This window comes from Myotis nattereri (genome assembly GCF_964212035.1).
Source record: "Myotis nattereri genome assembly, chromosome: 2".
Taxonomy (NCBI): Eukaryota; Metazoa; Chordata; class Mammalia; order Chiroptera; family Vespertilionidae; genus Myotis; species Myotis nattereri.
In genome coordinates, this window is record NC_138076.1 from 166,851,690 (window position 1) to 166,876,509 (window position 24,820).

At 41.4% G+C, this 24,820-nt stretch overlaps 1 protein-coding gene and 1 pseudogene across 3 annotated transcripts in view; one reads left to right on the forward strand and one right to left on the reverse strand.

The window, feature by feature from the left end:
- The window catches only part of SPATS2 (spermatogenesis associated serine rich 2), a 119,264-nt gene that overhangs the window by 49,945 nt on the left and 44,499 nt on the right, over nucleotides 1–24,820 (reverse strand). For both annotated transcript variants that reach the window (XM_081084739.1, XM_081084740.1), the window contains one exon: nucleotides 23,016–23,271. In XM_081084739.1, coding sequence (XP_080940865.1) covers nucleotides 23,016–23,040 — 25 coding nt within the window. In that variant the 5' untranslated portion in view covers nucleotides 23,041–23,271. The remainder of the gene's footprint in view (nucleotides 1–23,015; nucleotides 23,272–24,820) is intronic.
- Nucleotides 965–19,389, forward strand: LOC308512275 (keratin, type I cytoskeletal 18-like; annotated as a pseudogene). The gene is made up of 2 exons: nucleotides 965–1,053; nucleotides 18,265–19,389. The product of its transcript is annotated as a keratin, type I cytoskeletal 18-like (transcript).

Genomic DNA, 24,820 nt, shown 5'->3' on the forward strand with positions numbered 1-24,820 from the left:
TATATAAATAACTGATAACTACATTTGAATTAAAATTATAGAAATAAAGTTTTATTTTAATAGAAACTGTAACAACTTAAGAAAAACACTAAATACATCAACTATATTAAACTGTCCAGTAATCCTTGATATCTGTTAACTATCTTAATTTAAAAGGCCCTCTATAAATATTGCAAGTCAATGGCTCCCCAAAGTAAAATTTAACACTAACAAATCTGAAAATGTGAGTGGGGATGAGAGCTCCCGTGGCATTAACAACAACACATGAAAGTAATTTCAGTTTTCTAGAGTGCACCACACACATCATGTTTTTAGACTATTAACTCCATGAATACATTTGTCAACCTAATGCTTGACAATCAATGTGCTGGAGTTGACATCACCAGCACAACTCGGGAAAACTTAAGTTTAATGTGATTTATTACAGAAAAGAGTTTGGCTTCCCAGCACTTATAAAGAAAAGGCTATCTGCAAATTTAATCCATTTCTTTACCTGAGACCATGTCATCAATAAATTACCTCCACTTTAAACACTTAACAACTTTGTTTTAATCTAATGAGATGCAATCCAGGAAATGGTTACACTGTTTCTCAGATTATGATGTATAAACTTACCTGGGCATTTAAGCTTAAAATGTAGGTTCTGATTTAGTAGTCTAGCCTGTGGCCTGAGATTTTTACTCCCTGGTGGTATCAACATTGCTGATCCATGCACCATACTTGGGAGTAGTTTGGGGTTTAGAATTTCAACAAAGCAAGGAAAAGGGAAAGTTTTTTAAAAAGGGGGTTGCTATGGTCTAAATGTTTGTGCGCCCTCTCCCCCCATTCATATGTCAAAATTCTAAAGTGATGGTATTAGTGATTGGGGCCTCTGGAAGGTAAATAAATCCTGAGTGGAGCCCTCATGAATAGGATTAGTGCTCTTATAAAACTGACCGCACAGAGCTCCCTAGCCCCTGCCACCATGTTAAGACGCAAGAAGTCTGCCAGCAAGAACAGGGCCTTCACCCAACCATTTGACACTCAGGTCTCAGACATCCAGCCTTTAGAACTGTGAGAAATTAATTTATGTTGTTTATAAGCCATCCATTTTGTTATAGTAATCTGAAAGGACAGGGGTTTAAAAAAATACAGCAATATTCCAGTACAGTTTCCAAATTCTTTTTCTATTATAACAGATGTATTTCAATTAAAGCCTCTTTTACAGCTCAGTCTTTATCCTGTGTTTTCAAATACCTCCTAGTTGCTGTGGAAGATTGATAAGTTAAAATGACAACGCATTTTGGTACTAAAAGTGGAAAAGAGGATATGAATACAATGTATGTCATTCCAAGAGAAACTATGCTTGCCAATTACCAATGAACCGTGAATTCATTTACATTTAACCTCTGTAATACTGGCAGTTTTGAGACTGTTAACAAATAAAAAATCAGACTGCACTTACACAAACTCAGTACTTAAACCTGAGTTTTCCAGATGACTACATAATATGATTAATTCCCAATTATCTATAATAATAAAAGTATAATATGCTAACTAGACCAGACAGCCGAACGACCTTCTGGATGTCATTCCGGACAAAGCTGTGGCAGCAGGAGCCAAGGCAGAGGTGATTAGGGGTGATCAGGCAGGCAGGCGAGCAGTTAGGGGAGATCCGGTAGGCAGGCAGAGAGGTTAGGGGCAATCAGGCAAGCAGGCGAGCAGTTGGGGTGATCAGGCAGGCAGAGTGGTTAGGGGCAATCAGGCAGGCAGAGTGGTTAGGGGCGATCAGGCAGGCAGGCGAGTGGTTAGGGGCGATCAGGTAGGCAGGCAGAAGTGGTTAGGGGTGATCAGAAAGGCAGGCAGAGTGGTTAGGTGCAATGAGGCAGGCAAGCGTAGTGGTTAGGGGCAATCAGGCAGGAAGGCAGGCAAGCGGTTAGGAGCCAGTGGTCCCGGATTGCGAGAGGGTGCAGGCCAGGCTGAAGGACTCCCCAGCCCCCACGTGCAAGAATTTCGTGCACTGGGCCTCTAGTCTTTAATAATTGAAGAGACACAGTACATACGATGAAAATCCTATATAGCCAAAATACTATCTAACAATCTTTTCAGAATTGCTGTAGGTTAGCCAAATGAGATATTAATAAGCAGTGAGATGATACCTAGGAATTCAATTATCTTATCAGAGAATCAAACCACCAATCTTTTTTAGGAAAAAGAGGAGACACAAAGTAAAGCAACATTTCAGTGTCTATCTTAAAATGAACTATTAGTATTACTAGCTTCTTATACATCATCTAACACTTTATTTCTTTTCTTTAGATGAAATAAAGTGCAAGGAAAACAAGAGTAGTTCTACAAAGACTTTCAGTTATTATCCCCTCAAAATTAGCACAGTATTATTAGAGTTTATCTGGCATACCAATTAGGATAATGGTTAAAAATACATAGGGCAGCTATTTCCATCAGGATCACAGCATGAAACATATGGCACACTCAAATCAGGAAAACTGAGGAGAGTTTTAAAAAAAGACTATTTTATAAGGTGGTATTAGGGAGTAGGGAAACCACAAGATGCAGTGCAGTTACCCCTTGGCTAATAGCAGCAATGTGCATTGCTACCCTGAGGTTTTGAAGAGGCATAAGGAGACAGCAATTACTGGAACCCAGAGACAGAGGGATTTTTCATCTTCATTTCATCTGTTGTGGTAGGGCAATAGGACAGTAGCTATAACAGTGGTTCTTAACCTTCCTAAGGAATGCCGTGACCCTTCAATACAGTTCCTCATGTTGTGGTGACCCCAACTATAAAATTATTTTTGTTGCTACTTCATAACTGTAATTTTGCTACTGTTATGAATCGTAATGTAAATATCTGATATACAGGATGTATTTTCATTGTTACAAATTGAACATAATTAAAGCATAGTGATTAATCACAAAAACAATATGTAATTATATATGTTTTCCGATGGTCTTAGGAAACCCCTGTGAAAGGGTCGTTTGACCCCCAAAGGGGTCGCGACCCACAGGTTGAGAACCGCTGAGCTATAACCTTTGGTCAAAGGTCACAGTAAGCCCAGTGACCCCTCAGGGAAAGACTGGGGAAATAAATATCCCTACCTCACTCTCCTCCTTGCCTCAATGCTACCCAATGGCTAAACCCAACCAGAAGCCCAAAGGCAAGAGAGCCCTTAAGGGAGTATTTATCTTTTCAATAATGAGTTCACCCAACAGGGAAAACAATAGTTTAACATCTTAACTTGTCTATTCACCAGCTATATTGCCTCTTAAACCAACAAATCAAGTACATTCATATCTTGTATCAAAGAACTAGAGCTTAAGTGCCTTTCAGCATTACAGAGAAAGTTATTTTTAATTCCAATCAACAATATTTAATGATTTAACAATTCTCTTATTTTTACATGCAAAGAAAGCCCAAGATTTATTTAACTTCATTGGTAGAAAAAAAGGAAGGATCTCATCCTGTGACTGAAGAGCATGCATACTCTATCAGAAATGAATTCTTACAGCAAAACAAAATGCAGTTGAATACTATTATCAGGCAAGATTCATAAAGGATACGAGGAACACTTGAGATTGAGTTTTCTTTTTATCATTTATTTCCCTCTATTAGGAACATTTTGGAAAAAGCATGTTCTTTACAGTATCACTGACATATTTGTAAATACTGCAGGCTTTGTTATTATTGTTTTTGCTGGATTAAAAAATAAGGCAAAAGTTATTTTAGGCATTGAGAATGACATAGAAATGTCTGAGTCTGATTATACCATATAGCAAACTAACCAAGAACAGGTTTCTTAATTTAAGTATAATTAACATTTATATAATACTAGAGGCCCAATACCTAAAATTCATGCATGGGTAGGGTCCCTAGGCCTGGCCAATGATCAGAGCCCATTTGTGGGGTGACTGGCAGGGCATTTGGGCCCCGCCCCCCCACCCCCGCTAGCACCAGCCTTGGCTGGCCTGGGGCCTGCGGACTGGGGGCAGTTCCTGCTTTGAGTGTCTGCCCCCTGGTGGTCAGTGTGCATCATGGCGACTGGTTGTTCCACCTGTTGTTCCCCAGTTCAGCCTATCTGCATATTAGGCTTTTATTATATAGGATTAGTTTCAGGAACACAACATAATGATTTGATATTTGTATATACTGTGAAATGATCACCACAATAAGTCTAGTTAACATCATTTACCATACATGGTTACAAAACTCTTTTAGCAACTTTCCAATAATACAGAATAATTAACTACAGTCACCATGCTGTGTATTACAGCTCAGGACTTATTTTATAACTGGAAGTTTGTACCTTTTGACCCTCTTTATCCATTTCACACACTCCCTATGACCCACCCCTGTCTCTGGTAACCAGCAATCTATATTCTCTGTTATCTATGAGCTAGATTTATTTTTGTATTGATTTTCTTTTTTAGATTCCACATTTGATATTTGTCTTTCTGATTTATTTCACTTAGCATAATGCCCTCAAGGTCCACCCATGTTGTCACAAATAGCAAGATTTCCTTTTTTCATGACTGAATGATAATAATCATATACATAGCACATTCTTTATCCATTCATACATCAATAAACACTTGGGTTGTTTTCATATCTTAACTATTGTAAATAATGTTACAGTGAACATGGGGATGCATCTATCTTTTTGAGTTAGTGTTTTTGTTTTCTTCAGATAAATACCCAGAAGTAGAATTGCTGGATCATATAGTTCAATTTTTAATTTTTCTAGAAAATTCCACACTATTTTCCATAGTGGCTGCACCAATTTACAATCCAACACAAGGTTCCCTTTTCTCTGCAACCTGGACAATGCTTGTTATTTCTTATCTTTATTTAATTTAATTTATATTTTTATTGATTTCAGAGAGAAAGGGAGAGAGATAGAAACATCAATAATGAGAATCATTGATCAGCTGCCTCCTGCACGCCCCCTAGTGGGGATCGAGCCTGCAACCTGGGCATGTGCCCTTGACCAGAATTGAATCCAGGACCCTTCAGTCTGCAGGCTTATACACTATCCACTGAGCCAAACCAGCTAGGGCTCTTGTCTTTTTTATAAGAGTCATTATAACAGGTGTGAGAATTGTGGTTTTGATTTGCATTTCTCTGATGATTAGTGATGTTGAGCACCTTTTCATGTACCTGTTGGTCATCTATATGTCTTCTTTGGAACTGAACAAGTATCCTAACAAGTTGTGAATCATAGTAACTCAGCAGATATACTGGCTCTCAAGTTGCCATTATTTTAACAGCACCTTGGTATATTATCTTTCTTCTAAGGATCTCAGACTCTTTTAAAAAAAAAAATAATTTTATTGATTTCAGAAAGTAAGGGAGAGGAGACAGAGACAGAAACATCAGTGATAAGAATCACTGATCAGCTGCCTCCCACACACCCCACATCGGGGATCAAGCCCACAACCCAGGCATGTGCCTTAACAAGAAATTGAACTGTGACCCCCTGGTTCATAGGTCGATGCTCAACCACTGAGCCATACCAGCTGGGCTCTCAGATTCTTGTTATTATTAGCTAATATTCCTTACACATACATAAAACAAATTGGGTATCAAAATTATTCACATTTTACCATGGCCAAAGAGAGGCCACAGAGGTAAGATCAAATTAAATGCAGGTAAGCTCTGAGGTGAGGAAGCCTATCGAAACAGATAATCTAACAAGTGTGATGATCATTTGTCTTATTATCTCAAACTGTATACACTTGCTCTTAAAAATTAAAAAGTCAAGTCAAAAGCAAAGGTTATTTAAGTGCCAAATCTTGCAGAAGTGTTATCTCATGAACAATTAAACAATCTGAAGTTCTCCTTTAGAGTGAAGAAACAATACTCAACCACCAATGTCTTCATATAGCTTTTGCTCAGGCCAATTTTGAGAATAATCCACATATAAGTCACCAATAAAAGAACAAGTGGAGTTTAGTTTCATCAAGTGCACTAGTGGCAAATGCAGTGATGGGGGTTATATTGAACAAATGTGACTGCAAGAAAGTTATTGTCACAGACACTACTAGCTAAAGCCTAGAATGTATTTACTACTTCAAAACTAAAAATGCCACCAAGTTCAGTTTCCTAGGTAGTAGTAATACTATCTTATGCCAATTTACTACCTAAGTTTGTAAGAATTGTGACTATTTGGATAAGAAACAAGATATTTACATATTTTTAAAAGGGGAGAGAATGTATAAATAATGAGGAATCAGGCTCAGAGGAGAAGCAAATCAGAGATGAAAAATTTTGAAAGACAGCTATGTCAAAGTGCCATTTTGTAAGACTTCTAGTCTGTTGTAATTTTTTTAAAAATATATATTTTATTGATTTTTACAGAGAGGAAGGGAGAGGGATACAGAGGTAGAAACATCAAAGAGAGAGAAACATCGATCAGCTGCCTCCTGCACACTCCCCACTGGGGATGTGCCCGCAACCAAGGTACATGCCCTTGACCAGAATCGAACCTGGGACCCTTTAGTCTGCAGGCCAACGCGCTATCCACTGAGTCAAACCGGTTAGGGCTAGTCTGTTGTAATTTTACTATATTACTGTTGTGGCCAATATTTAGATCTTTAAAAGTTATAAAGAAACCTCCATCTTGGTTGCCATGGCTAAACACACAAATCTTCTCAGTACAGTCTCATCAACTTGTCTTTCCAGCCATCTCAGGTGACTACTGTGGCTTATATGTTCAGAAAAATCCACACTTAAATGATCAATCTGCTAAATGGATCTTGAATGATGAAAGCAGACTTTTATCTTTCTGTTATCTCTGCTTTTATCTGTCATATAGCGTAATAGCTGATTAATTTTTTCTTTGTTCCTTTGAGTGCTTCCTCAAATACATTCTAGGACAGGGGTGGGCAACCCCTGGCACTCGTACCAAACATGGCACGCCAGTAACTTTTGCTGGCACGCGAAACCCTCTCTTATAATCTTCCATTTACAATTTTTTTCTTAATATCGACTTTTTTATTTTTCAGATAAAGAGAGGGGAAGAGCAATTTCTATGCCTCTGCCTTAACTCTCCCTGCCTTCCTAGAGCCGGCCAGTGTTTTGGTTTCATCCACATATGCTTGGGAATCTTTGTTCTCAGTGATGAATTTTGTGAAGTCTCGTAATAGGAGTAGCCTGACGGATGAAAGTAGTAGCTCGTGCATATCTCTGAAGGTCATGAAATATAAACCTGATGTAAAATCTCTGTCATCAGTGATGCAGCAGCAAGAGTCCCACTGATAATATCAAACGGAGTCATAAAGTTTTCTGTCGGACTATCAGTATACATGTATACATTAAAAAATAAAGATATTTTTCATCATCGTATACTGTGTTTTTGTCGCGCAAATGAATTTTATTATTTCTTCAAGGTTCTTCACATATGTACACCTTAAGAGATATCAAGTAGGCGTAACACGTTCTCAAAAAATTAGGGTTGGATATGTGATGTGAGAACCATGATGGCGGCATAAGGTATAAACCTGTAAGTGCTGCCTCCCACAACAACACTGAAATTACAACTATAAGACAAAGCAGCTATCATCCAGAACCACGGGAAAGCTGGCCGAGTGGAAGTTCTACAACTAGAAGGAAAGAAAGAAGCGCATTGAGACCTGGTAGGAGGTGCAGATGCGCCAAGAACAGAGGTATGAAGGCGTGCGTGAGGCGGCTGCACCTTGGTGCGCCGTTTTTTTCATTCGGAAGGGGATACAAGCTCTTGAACGCACTGAGCTCGTTTAAGGCGAGATTCTGAGGTCCCAGACTCCTATGGGGAGAAACTGGACTGTCTTACAGCGGTTTGGAAAGTGAGGGGGGCTTTCTCACAGAGCTGCTTGCAGGGATCATTGTTGCTGTGGGAGCGTGGGACTGCAGAGACGCGGAGTCCCGAGGAGTTGCAGACACGCTGAGGACAGTTGCTCTGCCCTGGTGATTCTCTGAGACCCCGCCCCACTCAATTTACTCCCCTCCCAAGCTGTGCTCAGCAGTGCAAAGGAATCGCCTTGGCTTTTGCAGCCTAATCTAACTGCAGCTGAGTTAGAGAGCTCCAAACCTTCCAGATTCCAAACAAAGAGGAGAAACCTGCTGATATCGCTGTAGCTCCTGCTGGGTGGACTCACACAGTGGTTGACTTGGAGATCCAGGAGCCAGGGTACCCCTGGTCAGATACCAGATTTCAACTCCTCACATCCATAAGGGACACACTCAAGAGGCAGACTCAGTGAGCACCAAAGCCCCACTGAAGCAAGTCCTGCCCCATAAGGGTGTCTCCAGCACAGCAGTTCTTCTTATAGACACAGTGGGTCCTCGCAGTCAGCCAAAAATGCGAAGACAAAGAAACATGTCACAAATGAAAGAAATGGAGGAAAGCAAACTAAGGGAGGACATAGAGTTCAGAACTACAGTTATAAGATTACTCAAGAATCTTCTACGAACCTCTGAGGAACTTAGTGAGACCTTCAAGGATCTTAATGAGAATGCCAAAAAAATGGAAAAGGACCAGTCAGAAATTAAACATACACTGAATGAAATAAAGAATAATATACAGAGATCCAACAGCAGACAAGAGGATCCCAAGAATCAAGTCAAAGATTTGAAATATGAAGAAGCAAAAAACACCCAACCGGAAAAGCAAAATGAAAAAAGAATCCAAAAATATGAAGATAGTGTAAGGAGCTTCTGGGACAACTTCAAACATACCAACATCCGAATTATCGGGGCGCCAGAAGAAGAGAGAGAGCAAGATACTGAAAGCCTATTAGAAGAAATCATGACAGAAAACATCCCCTACCTGATGAAAGAAATAGACTTACAAAGTCTAGGAAGCACAGAGAACCCCAAACAAGAGGAATCCAAAGAGGACCACACCAAGAAACATCATAATTAAAATGCCAAGGGCTAAAGACAAAGAGAGAATCTTAAAAGCAGCAAGAGAAAAACAGTTAGTTACCTATAAGGGAGTACCCATACGACTGTCAGTTGATTTCTCAACAGAAACCATGCAGGCCAGAAGGGAGTGGCAAGAAATATTCAAAGTGATGTATAGCAAGAACCTACAACCAAGATTACTCTACCCAGCAAAGCTATCATGTAGAATTTAAGGTCAGATAAAGAGCTTCACAGAGAAGAAAAAGCTAAAGGAGTTCATCACCACCAAACCAGGATTATAAGAAATGCTGAAGGATATTCTTTAAGAAGAGGAAGAAGAAAAAGGTAAAGATAAAACCTATGAACAATAAAGTGACAACAAATAAACCTAAAAATTAAGTGAACCTAAAAATTAAGTCAGAATAAACTGGTGAATATAATAGAAGCAGGGCATAGAAAGGGAGTGAACTGATAATTCTTGGGGGGAAGGGAGTGTGGGGGGGGGGGTGCGGGAAGAGATTGGACAAAAATCTTACACCTATGGATGAGGACAGTGGCGGGGGGTAAGGGCATGGGGTGGGGTAGGAACCAGGTGGAGGGGAGCTATGGGGGGAAAAAAGAGGAACATCTGTAATAATCTGAACAATAAAGATTAATTAAAAAAATAAAAAAAAAGAAAGTAAAAAAAATAAATTAGGGTTGGCATGCATTAGAATTTTGAGTCAGAGATTTTGCTGGTTTTGGCACGCACTCACAAAAAGGTTGCCCACCCCTGTTCTAGGATGTTAGGCCTCTTCTTTTACACTGGGGAATTTCCAAGCTTCTAGAATGAGTGATTTTTCCAGATAGAACCTGATGAAAAATCAGGGTTTTTATTAAAGATACAGACAAGCAATTAAATCCTACCTTACTCACACCAATAGATTTTTCCAGGTTTCTAGCACGGGCAACAGAATAAGCTTTCCTTTTTTAAGTTCCAAGAATTCTTGAGGTTCTCGCATTGTTTAAAAAGTTTGCTGTTCCAATAATAATTCTGTCAATTCTTCCACGGTTGGATAGGAAACTCAGTCTACCTTTCAAAAACATTCTTAGTAATATACTCTAGAGAAGTGGTTCCCAGCGTGGGGCACATTTTTAAGAGGGGCAATTTGAGAATAAGTTATTAACTGAATTTTTTGCATTTCTTATGGTTCTAGGGGACTCATATATAGTATATAAATATATATTGTGACAAACTTATGCATTTCAGTTCTCTATTGTTTTGAAACTTTATTTGCTATTTTTTCATATCACTTCATATTATTATTTTTTATAAACAATTTCTTAGTGATTTCTTCCTCAGTACTTCAACTGTCCTTTTATTTTTCTTTCATGGATCCCCTGTTCTCTGGAAGTTTACTCGGACCAAGTTAATGGCCTTTTAGGCTTCCTCCACATGAATAAGAGTTCACTCTTTGAATAATAAGAATTATATGTCATGGGGGGAGAGGGGGCATCAGGATTTTAGAGATGCTTAGGTGGGGCCTGGACAAAAAAAGGTTGGGAACCACTGCTCTAGAGAATAGCAGTGAGGCAATAATATTTATTTTAATGCTCAACCTCTTCTGTCTCCATGCCATTTCCCATTACTCTGGAATTAGTTATTCCACATATGAAATAAATTGTTAAAATAATTCTTTCCTACTTTTTATTATGCTTCAAATTCTACCAGCTGTTCCAGGAAAGAAACTCGATTTCATAAGTCAAAAAATTAAAGCACCTAAGAACTGTGATTTTTATTAAAAAACAAAACTCAAATTTTGCATTACTAACATTAGTACATATTCTCTGCTGATTTTAGATTTAAAAAACTTTGTATGTAGTCCCAGGGATTACATGAATTCAAAGTTACTTTGAAAATTATGAAGCCACATGAGGATTATTTTGCTATTTACAGCCAACATTCAGACTTTTTTAAGGAAAGGAGCACTAAAACAGAATAAAAATTACAAAATTTAGTTAAGTCTTTATTTATTTCCAAGTAGTAAGAAGGACTGATTTGAGTTTTACCTTTCTACTTGCTAATCTCTCCTTTTATTTAGGGAAAGGTAAAAATAAATTGTAATGTGGCTAAAAGATGGACAGCCAATAAAAATAGGGGGGAGGAAAAAAATCAAGAAACCTGGATGATCTAAAAGCCAGATAATCAGTTTGCAAATAAATCACATCTTATAAAATGCTTCTGTGTGAAGAAAAAGATACTTTTTCTTAAGTCTGAAGAAAAAGATACTTTCAGCTAATAAGGGCCTATTTCAGTCTCTCTTACCAGTCCAACCCTCATTTTTAAATTTCACTTGCATTTCTCTATTAATGGGATCTTCTATCTTATGAGATGGTTATTCTTGGATGTTATTGCAACTTATGCCATACTTCTGGGCTTAGATGGATTAGGTGAATTGAACACACATTTTTTTATTATTATTACTAGGGGCCCGGTGCACGAAATTCATGCACTGGGTGTGTGTGTGGGGGGGGGGGGAGTGTCCCTCAGTCCAGCCTGCCCCCTCCCACATACTGGGAGCCCTCAGGCGTTGACCCCCATCACCCTCCAATCGCAGGATCGGCCCCTTGCCCAGGCCTGACGCCTCTGACAGAGGTGTCAGGCCTGGGCAGGAGACCCTCATTTCCCCCCATCACTGGTTCTGCCCCCAGCCCAGGCCTGATGCCTCTGGCCCAGGCGTCAGGCCTGGGCAGGGGACCCCCAGACCCCTCCGATTGCTGGCTCTGCCCCTTGCCCAGGCCTGATGCCTCAGCCAGAGGCGTAGACCCCCATCACCCTCAGATCGCCTGATCGGCCCCTTGCCCAGGCCTGACGCCTCCGCCAGAGGTGTCAGGCTTGGACAGGGGACCCCCATCTCCCCCGATCACTGGCTCTGGCCCCCGCCCAGGCCTGAGGCCTCTGGCCCAGGAATCATGCCTGGGCAGGGGACCCCCATCTCCCTCTGATCGCTTGCTCCACCCCCCGCCCAAGCCTGACGCCTCTGACCCAGGCTTCAGGCCTGGGCAAGGGGACCATCATATCCCCCCAATCCCCAGCTCCGCCCCCGACCCAGGCCTGATGCCTCGGCCAGAGGAGTTGATCCTCATCACCCTCCGATCACCAATCACCGGATCGGCCCCTTGACCAGGCCTGAGGCCTCTGGCAGAGGTGTCAGGCCTGGGCAGAGGACCCCCAGCTCCCAGCGGTTGCAGTTTCCGCCCCTGCCCAGGCCTAACGCCTCTGGCCTAGGCGTTCGGCCCGGGCAGCAGGGACCTGCAGTGGCAGCGGGGGGGCCGCGATAGTGGGCTTCGCTTTAGGCCCAGGCAAGGGACCCCTAGCTCCCGGGACTGCCAGCTTCGACCGTGCCCAGCTCCCATCGCTGGCTCCACCCCTACTTCCTGCTATCACTGGTCAGGGCGGAAAAGGCGCCTGATTCTCCGATCATGGCTGGGGAGCAGCTCTTAGCTCCCCCCTGGGTTTCCGATCACTGTCAGTGGCAGGGGGCTTCTTCCTGCTTTCCCTTTGGCCTCCCTACATTGTGCCTACATATGCAAATTAGCCGCCATCTTTGTTGGCAGTTAACTGCCAATCTTAGTTGGCAGTTAATTTGCATATAGCCCTGATTAGCCAATGAAAAGGGTAGCGCTGTACGCCAATTACCATTTTTCTCTTTTATTAGTATAGATTTCCTACTCCTCACTGTCCTTCATATTCTCAAGAATTCTACCAGCTATTCCAGGAAACTCAATTCTATAAGTCAAAAAAAATAAAATATTTAAGAATTGTAATATTTAAAAGTCAAACAGCCCTAGATGGTTTGGCTCAATGGTGAGAGTGTCGGCCCATGAACTGAAGGTTCCCAGGTTCGATTTCAGTACCTCAGTTGTGGACTCGATCCGAGTGCGAAAGGTAGCTAAGCTAATCAATGTGTCTCTCTTACATTGAAGCTTCTCTCTTTCTGTCTCTCCCCCCACACCCACTTTCACTCTCTCTGAAAATCAATGGAAAAAATATCCTCAAGTGAGGATTACCACCACCACCACCCCCAAAAAAAAGTAAAAAAAAAAAAAAAAATCAAACATCTTCAATTACTAAGATCAGTCAGTACAGACTAATGGTAGAATTTTTGAGAATCTGAAGGAGAGTGAGTGAGAAAAAGGAAATCATCTTTTTAAAACTGTATGATAGATGATAGATGTGAGATATTTTCTTATCATTGTAAAAGACTTTGCTCTGGATGTTCCTGCTAGCCCTGTCAAATAGTCAATGTCATCCCTCTCCACCCCATCCTATCCCCTTGCTTCAAAGTACAGAAATGCAGTGTGCACAGTATTAAATATATAAGGTCTTAATCCACATGGGTTTGATTACAGAAACTAAGTATTCTCTAAATAATGATGGGGGGAGTACAGAAACGAACAAGTCAATTCTAAAAATCACATGCTTCTGTCTCCAACAAAAACATCATTCTCATAAAACCACAGCACTGCAAAATCTGTAACTCTTCACTCATTAACCTCATGCAAATAAGAATTAAATCTATTAGCTTCTTTCTTAAATTGACTTATGGATCAATAATCTATTTTAATTATAAATATTTCTATTTCCAAATAGTTGTTATACTTATCACAAGGTGAACCCTAGCTTATTTTTCTTTTTTAAGAATATATTTTTCTTGATTTCAGAGAAGGAAGAGGGAGAGAGATAGAAACATGATCGGCTGCCTCCTGCATGCCCCACACTGGGGATAGAGCCCACAACCCGGGCATGTGCCCTGACCAGGACTCAAACCGTGACCTCCTGGTTCACAGGTCAATGCTCAACAACTGAGCCACACCGGCCAGGCGAACCCTAGCTTTTAAGTGTTATACTTGTGAAGGTAGAAAACTCACTACACTTAAATTACACACTTATTTAAGCCCATTCTGTTCTAAGGAAATGTCTTCTCTTTAAACAATTTTATTGTGAAATATAACATGTACAGTGCATATACACATAAAGTGTGACAGCTTGATAATTTAGCACAAAATAAATACCCAAATACTACTAATCAGGCTAAGAAATAAAACATTTCAGATAGAGAAACCAAGATGGCAGCATAAGTAAACACAGGAAATTGCTGCCTCCCACAACAAATTAAAAAATACAACTAAAGACAAAACAGACATCATCCAGAACCACAGGAAGGCTGGCTGAGTGGAAATTCTACAACTAGAAGGAAAGAGAAAAGCACACGTGAGTCTCAGAGGAGCTGTGGAAGTGCAAAGGTATGGAGGTGCATGCAGCAAGGGCTGGCAACTGGAGATGCGGCTGTCTTTTTGAATCGGGAGGGAGTCACAAGCCCCCGACTGCTCTGAGCTCCAGTTCTGGGTGAGTCTCTGGGGACCTAGACTCATACGGGGAGAAACTGGACTGTCCGGCAGCGGGCAGAACTCGGAACACGAGGACGGCTTTCTCTCAAAGGTGCTTGCAGCCATTACCGGGACACTGAGACACGGGGCCCCTTAGGGCAGAGCTAAGAATCAGCCATAGCTGCTTGCTCCGCCCTGTTGATTCCCTGAGACCCTGCCCCACCCAAGCTGCGGCAGAGGCTTTTGCATATGAATGCCCTGGCCCTTTGCAATCTGAAAATTACCTAACAAACTGCAGCTTGGCCAGACAGACCCAAAACTTCCAAGAGAAGGCCCAAGGCCCAACAGCAGCTTACACTGCTTCACAGCTGGGCCTCCTATAGGCACCTCCAAACCCCAAACAAGGAAGGGGAATCTGCAGATCTCTTCGTAGCTCCTGCTGGTTAGCCTCAGGCTGAGGCTAAATTAGCACCTCCTTAGATCCAAGAGCCAGTGTAGCCAGTGGTCAGAGTGGGACCATCCAATTACAACTCCTCAGATCCATAAGGGTCACACTCAGGGGGCAGACTCAGTGAGCACCAAAGCCCCACTGAAGCAAGTCTTGCCTCATAAAGGTGTCTTCAGCACAGTAGTTCTCCCACTGTAGACACAGCTGATTCTCACAGACAATTGGCCTGGAGGTCAATTCCTCCCAGTGATATCTACAACAACCAAGGCTTAACTACAACAAGACTGTGCACAAAGCCCACAAGGGGGTGCACCAAGAGTGTCCACCTCAGGTAATTGGGGAGGCTGAGCCACTAGGCCCAATAGGACACCTAGCACACAAAGCCACTCTACCAACACAGGGAAGCATAAAAAATGCGGAGACAAAGAAACAGGTCACAAATGACAGAAATGGAGGAAAGCAAATGACTGGATATAGAGTTCAAAACCACACTTTTAAGGTTTTTCAAGAACTTTCTAGAAACCGCCGATAAATTTAGTAAGACCCTCAAAAAGACTGGTGAGACCGGCAATAAATGTAGTGAGACCCTCGAGGTTATGAAAAAGGACCAACTAGAAATTAAGCAGACACTGACTGAAATAAAGAATAATATACAGAGATCCAACAGCAGACAAGAGGATCGCAAGAATCAAGTCAAAGATTTGAAATATGAAGAAGCAAAAAACACCCAACCGGAAAAGCAAAATGAAAAAAGAATTCAAAAATACGAAGATAGTGTAAGGAGCCTCTGGGACAACTTCAAGCGTACCAACGTCCGAATTATAGGGGTGCCAGAAGATGAGAGAGAGCAAGATATTGAAAACCTATTTGAAGAAATAATAACAGAAAACTTCCCCTTCCTGGTGAAAGAAATAGACTTACAAGTCCAGGAAGCGCAGAGAACCCCAAACAAAAGGAATCCAAAGAGGACCACACCAAGACACATCATCATTAAAATGCCAAGAGCAAAAGACAAAGAGAGAATCCTAAAAACAGCAAGAGAAAGACAGTCAGTTACCTACAAGGGAGTACCCATACGACTGTCAGCGGATTTCTCAACAGAAACTTTGCAGGCCAGAAGGGAGTGGCAAGAAATATTCAAAGTGATGAATGCCAAGAACCTACAACCAAGATTACTTTATCCAGCAAAGCTATCATGTAGAATTTAAGGTCAGATAAAGAGCTTCACAGAGAAGAAAAAGCTAAAGGAGTTCATCACCTCCAAATCAGGATTATATGAAATGCTGAAGGATATTCTTTAAGAAGAGGAAGAAGAAGAAAAAGCTAAAGATACAAATTATGAACAACAAATACACATCTATCAACAAGTGAATCTAAAAATCAAGTGAATAAATAATCTGATGAACAGAATAAACTGGTGATTATAATAGAATCAGGGGCATAGAAAGGGAGTGGACTGACTATTCTTGGGGGGGAAAGGGGTGTGGGGGATGCGGGAAGAGACTGGACAAAAATCGTGTACCTATGGATGAGGACAGTGTAGGGGGGGTGAGGGCGGAGGGTGGGGTGGGAACCGGGTGGAGGGGAGCTATGGGGGGAAAAAAGAGGAACAACTGTAATAATCTGAACAATAAAGATTTTTTAAAAAAAAGAAATAAAACATTTCTAATACCCTAGAAATCTCCTCATGTACCTCCCTCCTATAGCTCCTCCCATTCACCAAAGGTAACTAAACTTCCTTTCTTTATAGTTACTACCAACTAAAAACACATACCTAAGTATTATGGTATAGCTTTGCTTTTGTCTGAAAAGGACTAACTCCACATGCATTTAATTTTGGGGCATGGCTTGTTTTGTTCAACATTGTGTTTGTAAAATTCATGCATGTTCTTACAAGTAAATAATTTGTTCATTTTCCTTGCTTAATATTTCATTGTATGATTATGCCATTGTTTATTCTGATAGTGGACAACTGGGTTGCTTCTAGTTTCTGGCCAATACAAATAATGCTGTTTTGAATACTCTTATACAATCTCCTCACATACTTGGGAATGCCTTTCTGCCGAATATACCCAGAAATACAACCTAGTCATAGGGTATGTATATCTTCAACTTTAATACATAATGTCGAACAATTTTTCAAAATACCAATTTAAACTTCCACTAGCAGTTTTTTAAAAGTTTCTAATGCTCCACATACTCACTCTCTTGGCATTATTAATTTTTTTTTAAATTATCACTCAAAGACATGTTCATTGATGTTTTAGAGAGAGAGGAAGGGGGGGGGGAAGGAGAGAAGTGGGGAGGGAGGGAGAGAGAGGGCGGCATCGATGTGAAAGAGAAACATCAACCAGTTGCCTCTCACACTTGTCCTGATTGACAGAGCCGGGGATAGAGCCTACACATAGGTATGCATGTGACTGGGACTCAAACCTTTGACCTTTTGGTGCACCAGACGACACTCCAACCAACCGAGCCACATCTCATTATCATTTCAATTTGCATTTCACTCATTTCTAAAGAGATGGAGTGCCACCTTGGCTGGTGTGCTCAGTGGTTAGAGTGTTGGCCCTCACACCCAAAGGATCATGGGATCAATTCCTAATCAAGAACATGTACCTGGCTTGCAGATTTGATCCCCGGGCCAAATAGGGGCACATGTGGGAGGCAACCAAATGATGTGTCTCTCTCACATCCATGTTTTTCTCTCTCCCTCTCTCCCACCCCACACCTTCCACTCTAAATATCAATGGAAAAAATATCCTCAGGTGAGGATTAACAACAAAAAAGACTGAGTGCCTTTACATGTTATCAGCCATTTTGATATTCTTTTTTCTGGCATGCCTACTCTTGCCCAGAGTTAGAAGGCAGAATTATCTTTTTCTTACTGGTCTATAGTAGTTCCCTGTTCTTTAAGTATGATGCAAATTTATTCTCCCATTCTCTTAAATGTGCCTTTTGATGAACAGAAGTTCTTAATTTTAATGTAACAATGCAGCGACATTCTTTTTCTTCCTGATTAGTGCTTTTTATGTCTATTTAAAAAGTCCCTGTGCCATAGCTAGGTGGCTCAGTTGGCTGGAGCATCATCCCATACTCCAAAAGGATGCAGGTTCAATTCCTGGTTAGGGCACATACCTAGGTTGCAGGTTCAACCCACAGTCGAGGTGCATACAGGAGGCAACTGATCGACGTTTCTCTCCAAAATCGATGTTTCTCTCTCTTCGAAAATAAAAAATAAAAAAATCAGTAAAAACATATCCTAGGTGAGGATTAAAAAAAAAGTCTTTCCCTGCGATGATGTCAGAAACTTGCTTCAAAATAATCGGCTGGGGGGTGACTTGAACCGGAGTCTCAGCTTCTTGCCTTCCTCCCTGAACAACCTGAGCTTCAGCACCCACTCCAGCTTCTCCACAAACTACTGGACCCTGGACTCAGTGCAGTTGCCAGTGACCAAGCCCGGGCAACAAGCAGCACAGTTAGCATCTACCAGGTATGTAGGTGGCAGGGGCTCTGGCTCCTGGATCTCTGTGTCCCACTCCACCAGTGTGTGGGACAGCTGAAGGTCCCGGGGCCTGGCTGCAGGGATGGCTGGGGGTCTGTTGGGCACAGGGAGTATCCAGAGCGAGAAGACTATGCAATGCCTGAATGATGGCCTGGCCTCCTACATGGAGAGGGTGAGAAGCCTGGAGGCTGATAATTGGATACTGGATATCAAGTTCAGGAAAACCTGGAGAAAAAGGGACCCCAGGTCAGAGACTGGGGGCATTATTTCAAAGACAACTGAGGACCCGAGGGCTCAGATTTTTTGAAAGTTCTGTGGACAAAACCCACATCGTTCTGCTGACTGATGATGTCTGTCCTGCTGCTGCTGACTTCAGAGTCAAGTATGAGACAGAGCTGGCCATGCGCTAGTCAGTGGAGAGTGACATCAATGAGCTCTATAAGGTCATTGATGACATTAATATCACTCACCTGCAGCTGGCAATAGAGAGCAAGGCTTTCAAGGAGGACCTGCTCTTCATGAAGAAGAACAAGGAAGAAGTAAATGTTCTACCAAACTAGATTGCTGACTCAGTGTTGACCGGGAAGTTGGATACCCCCAAATCTCAGGACCTCAGGAAGATCATGGCGGACATCTAGGCCCAGTATGACGAGCTGACTCTGAGGAAAGGAGGGGAGCTAGACAAGTACTGGTCCCAGCTAGACAATTATTGGTCACAGAGGAGAGCACCACAGTGGTCACCTCACAGACTGCTGAGATAGGAGTTCCTGAGATGACACTCACGGGGCTGAGATATACAGTCCAGTCCTTGGAGATCACCTTGGACTCCATGAAAAATTTGAAGGCCAGCTTGGAGAACAGCCTGTGGGAGGTGGAGATGTGCTATGCCATGCAGATGGAGCAGCTCAATGGGATCCTGCTGCAGCTAGAGTCAGAGCTGGCCCAGACCTGGGCAGAGGGAAAGTGCCAGGTCCAAGAGTACAAGGCCCTGCTGAACATCAAAGTCAAGCTGGAGGCTGAGATCACCACCTACTACTGCTTGCTGGAAGAAGGGGAGGACTTCCATCTTGGTGATGCCCTGGACAACAGCAACTCCATGCAATCCATTCAAAAGACCACCAGCGTAGGATTGTGGACAGCAAAGTGGTATCTAAGGTCAATGACACCAAAGTTCTGAGGTATTAAGGCAGCAGAAATGGGGTTCTCCTTGGTGAGAGCATGGGGGTGCAGGACAGAAGGCCAATAAAAAAGTTCAGAGATCCTTGAACATTAAAAATAATAGTCCTAGCCGGTTTGGCTCAGTTGGATAGAGCGTCAGCCTGAGGACCAAACAGCCCTGTGTTTGATTCCAGTCAAGGGCACGTACCTTGGTTGCAGGCTCCTCCCCAGCTTGGGCTCTGGCCGGGGCTCATGCAGGAGGCAACCAATCAATGTATTTCTCTTACATCAATGCTTCTCTCTGTCTTTCCCTTTCTCTTCAACTCTCCCTAAAAATAAATGGATGGATATCCTCGGGTGAAGGATTTACAAACAAATAAACAAAAATAATAATAATAACAATAATCCACTGGGGGTTAAAGTATACACAAAAAAGATTGGCCATGTGTTGTTAATTATTGGACCTGAATTATGGTTATTGGTGAGTGCACCATACCATTCTATTTTTGATAAGCTTAAAATTTCAATAATAGCCCAGCTGGTATTGCTCACTGGTTGAGCATCATCCTGTGCACCAAGAGGTCACTGGTTAGATTCCCAGTCAGGGCACATGCCCAGACTCGATCCCTGGTGGAGGCCAATTGATGTTTCTATTTCTCTCTCCCTCTTCCTTCCTCTCTCTCTAAAATTCAATAAAAACATATTTTTTAATGTCAATAATAAACTTTAAAAATAAATGTCATTTAAAACTTCTGGAACTAATAATGATTATATCAACTTTGCAGGATACAAGGTTAAGATACAGAAGTTCATCACTGTAACAGCAATGAATACACGGAATCCTATATAATAAAAGGGTAATATGCAAATTGACCAAACAGCAGAACTACCGGTTAGTGGGGGGCCGGCAAGCAGGCGGTGCCAGGCCAGCCAAGGCGCGTGCCAGTGGGCAGAGCGAGGTGATGGCAATCGTGGGGCAGCAGTGACCAGTGGCAGAGGAGGTGTGATGGGCGTGGGCAGTGCCCGCTGCTCCCTGGGCCAGCCGTCCCATGATAGGCCCGCCCTGATCGCCTCCCGCAGAGGGAGGCCACTGGTGGCTGCAGTGGCTTCCAGGCAATTTGGGGCGGGGCTGTTTAGCACCTTCCCCAAATCAGCTCGCTGGGTTCACCTCATGCAGAGGGAGGCCACTGGTGGCGGCTGCAGCAGCAGGGGTTGGGGAGGTGGCTGCTCGCCAACTGGCTCCATCCCCTGATGAGCCTGCCAGGTCGCCTCCCCTCCAGGGAGCGGGCCTAAGCTGTCAGTCAGACATCCACTGAGGGCTCCCGGACTGCGAGAGGGCGCAGGCTGGGCTGAGGGACACACCCAAGTGTGTGAATTTTCATGCACAGGGCCTCTAGTTTAAAATAAAAAACACAATACCATTTACTTTAACACCCCAAAAATACTTGGGTATAAATCTAAGAAAGTATGCATAAGACCTATACGAGGAAAACTACAAAACTCTAAAGAAAGAAAGAAAGAAAAGAACTAAATAAATAGAAAGACAGTCTATGTTTGTGGATAGGAAGACTCAATATTGTCAAGATGTCAGTTCTTACCAACTTGGTATGTAGATTAAAAGCAATCCTAAATCCAGCTGGTGTGGTTCATGGTTGAGCACTGACCTATGAATTAGGAGCTCACTGTTTGATTCCTGGTCAGGGCAAATGCCCTGGTTATGGGCTTGATCCCCAGTAGGGGGCATGCAGGAAACAGCCAATCAATGATTCTCCCTCATCACTGATGTTTCTCTCTTCCTTCCTCTCTGAAATTATACACACACACACACACACACACACACACACACACACACACACAATCTATCTAAAAGCCTAGGCGACGGTCTGACCGTTGGATCAGTAGCTATGATGCACAATGACCACCAGGGGGCAAATGCTCAACACAGGAGCTGCTGAGCTGTGGTGACACACCTGGAGCCAGAGAAGAGGGAGCTGGATTCCAGGGAGCATCACTGGAGAACCGCCCTCTAGCAACCTGGGACTCCTCAGGGGATGTCGGAGAGCCCGTTTTGGCCCAATGATCCCTGCAGGCCAGGCCGAGGGACCCCCCTGTTTGCACAAATCCATGCATCGGGCCTCTAGTATATTTAATATATATTAAAAGCAATCCCAATCAAAATCCCCAGTAATTTATTTTGTGGATATTGACAAACTGGTCTCAGGTTAATATGGAAAGACAAAAGATCCAGAACAGCTAACACAATATTGAAGGAGAACGATGTTGAAGAAGTGATGCTACCTGACTTCAAGAATACTATAAAGCTACAGTAATCAAGACATTTTTATAACTCTAGCAAAACACAGACATGAAATAAACAAAGACTAGGTTTTTAGAGGTCAAAGCAATCTGCTAAAGTTAACTCTTTAGGAAAAATTAAATGCTAACCTTTTAGAATAAATTATTTTATTTTAAAGTTTGGAATTCTATTTTTACTATAATGTTTCTCATTTGCAGGAGGAAAACAGATATCAGTGTTTTAAGCATAACTGGGGGAAAAGCAAACTGAATTATGATGAAATTAAAGTTTAAAAAAGAAACAAAAGGGTTATAAAAACTTTTCAGTTGATAAATCGCATTCCATAGAACAGTTTAGCTTCTTTAGTAATCTAACCATTCCTTAGAGCCCAGGTTGTCTTTATATTGATTTACTATACAATGAAACAACAGTCTCAAGACCAAAAGGAGCTTTGATATATTTTTCTTATAATGAGGTTTTTAGAAGTAACTACAATGTCAGAATTAAGTTTAAAAGCATTTTTTTTCATATTTAACATGTGAGATCTGTAGTATCTACAGCTTTGTTTTCTATTAAAGAACATTAAATTGAAAATTAAATTGAATGAGGGGGAGAGGAGCCAGAATAGCTATCGTCATTCCCTTAATAAATATATTCCAGTTGTGTATAACAGTTCTAGTGCTATTGTTAAATCTGTCCCTTAACCTTTTTGCAGCTATTCTAGGAAATGGAAAAGTGATTTTATACAGTCCTGTTGTCCTTCCCTCCTTATAATTATTCTTGATTATTTCTTGACTCTCTGGACCTTATATTTTACTTTTGACAAGAAACTAGAGTAATGATCCCAGAAGGAAAGCTAAAGAAGGAATCAAAATCTAGAAACATTTTCTCTTGCTTCATTTCCTATCTCCAATGAAACATCAACTCAAAGGATACAGAATATTCTGCAGTATATTATCTCCTAGCATCCCCCCTAACATATGTTCACTCTCCAAAAAGTACATTTTCAAGAGGCATTTGGCCATCCTGCAAGTATATTCCAATTTATTAGGTTTCTAAGATAAGAAAAGCAAGTGTTATATGAATTCCAAAAGTAGTAATACACAAAGCTGTAAAATAATATCTACAGATACTTAGTTAATGAGGTAACAGATAAAGTTATGAATGTTCTGTACTCTTCTAAAATTAATTTCTGTCATGATAAAAAGTTGTAACTAACAGTAGTACTGTACAGGGTGAGGGAAAGTATAACCATTCAAAACACATCAAGAGAATGCTTTTTAAAAATACAGATATAAATGTTGATCATTACTCCACAACTATGCTTTTAACAATTTATGCCCATATATATTCTTACCCTTCTGGTTTTGTTTCCTGGACATTGCAGTTTCTTTTATCTCAAAAGATACAGAAGTAAAGTATTCTTTTGCCTTGTCTGGGTTCTGATTGTAGTTATCTCTGATTTAAAGGTAGGCAAGAGAAGTCTGTAGTTGGAGATGTTAAGTACAAAATCCTGGTTATTTGAAATTCTGCTAACTGGTGATCTCCTTTCTTTCTATTATCTTCTTATCAGGAAATATCATTGCAGACATTCATGTCCCTCCAGGATGATTCTAGAGGGAGGAAAAATACACATAATTACAGTTATAGTAATAGCTATTTGTACAAAATTTCTGAAAGATATCCACAGGTTTTGTTTTGCATTTTTTCTAAACAAAACTAGTGATTAGAAGAAAAGTACTCTAAAAAATCTATATATATAAAAGCCAAACGTGCAAAGTGTCCCCTCGGGAGTTTGACCAACTGGGAGTTCGATCGCTCACAATAACATACTCTGACCACCAGGGGGTGGTGTGGAATGAAGGAAGGCTCCAGCTGGCAGCCAGCAGCCAGGGAAGGGAGGCCCTGGCCGGCAGCCAGCAGCTGCTAGGGACCCTACCTGTGCACGAATTTCTTGCACTGGGCCTCTAGTATGGCTATAAAAAGCAATGTTTTGCTCTTTTAGAAACTTTAATCTTAGAATCAAACCATCTTCTTATTTCAGGAAGCATGTTCTCTTAGACATCTTATATTTTGTATCTATCTCAAAAATATTATCCCCATCTCTGCTTTACAAACTATTATCTCATCACTCCCTAAGATCTTTCTTGCTACCTGCTCTTCCTGTCCAAATCAAGGGTCTTTTTTCTTCCTCTAGAATTTCCTATTTCTAATCTCTCCTCAGGTTTCCCAGCTCAAATACAATTGCAAAAAACTTGGGGCTGGGGGTGAATGGGAAGCACACAAAGGAATTTTATCTTATTTTTTAAAATATATTTTTATTGATTTCAGAGAGGAAGGGAGAGGCAGAGAGAGATGGAAACATCAATGATGAGAGAGAATCACTGATTAGCCCCACACTGGGGATCAAGCCCATAACCCAGGCATGTGCCCCAATTGGGAATCGAATCATGACCTCCTAGTTCATAGGTTAATGTTCAACCACTGAGCTACACCGGGGAAGATTTTTTTTAAAAAGATTACACCAAGCATAAAAAATAAAATAAAATGGTTTAAATCAGCGGTTCTCAACCTGTGGGTTGCTAACCCTTTGGGGGTTGAACGACCTGTTCACAGGGGTCGCCTAAGACCATCAGAAAACACATATATAATTACATATTGTTTTTGTGGTTAATCACTATGCTTTAATTATGTTCAATTTGTAACAATGAAATTGGGGGTCACCACAACATGAGGAACTGTATTAAAGGGTCGCAGCATTAGGAAGGTTGAGAACCACTGGTTTAAATGGTCAATTTTATATTATATGTATTTTACCAAAATTTTTAAAATTTGTAATGCATTAAGATTTTAAAACTATGAAAGAAAAAATTTACTTGTCAGCCCAACAAAAATATCCCTAGAAATACTGATCAAGGAAATAAAACAAAAACAATATTCAGTTTTTTTAAAAAAAGAATCAGTATAGCCCTGGCTGGTTTGCCTCAGTGGATACAAGCCTGTGGACTGAAGGGTCCTGGGTTTGATTCCAGTCAAGGGCATATGCCTGGCTGCGGGCTTGATCCCTAGTGGAGGGCATACAGGAGGCAGTCGATCAATGGTTCTCTCTCATCATTGATGTTTCTATTTCTCTCTCCCTCTCCCTTCCTCTCTGAAATCAAT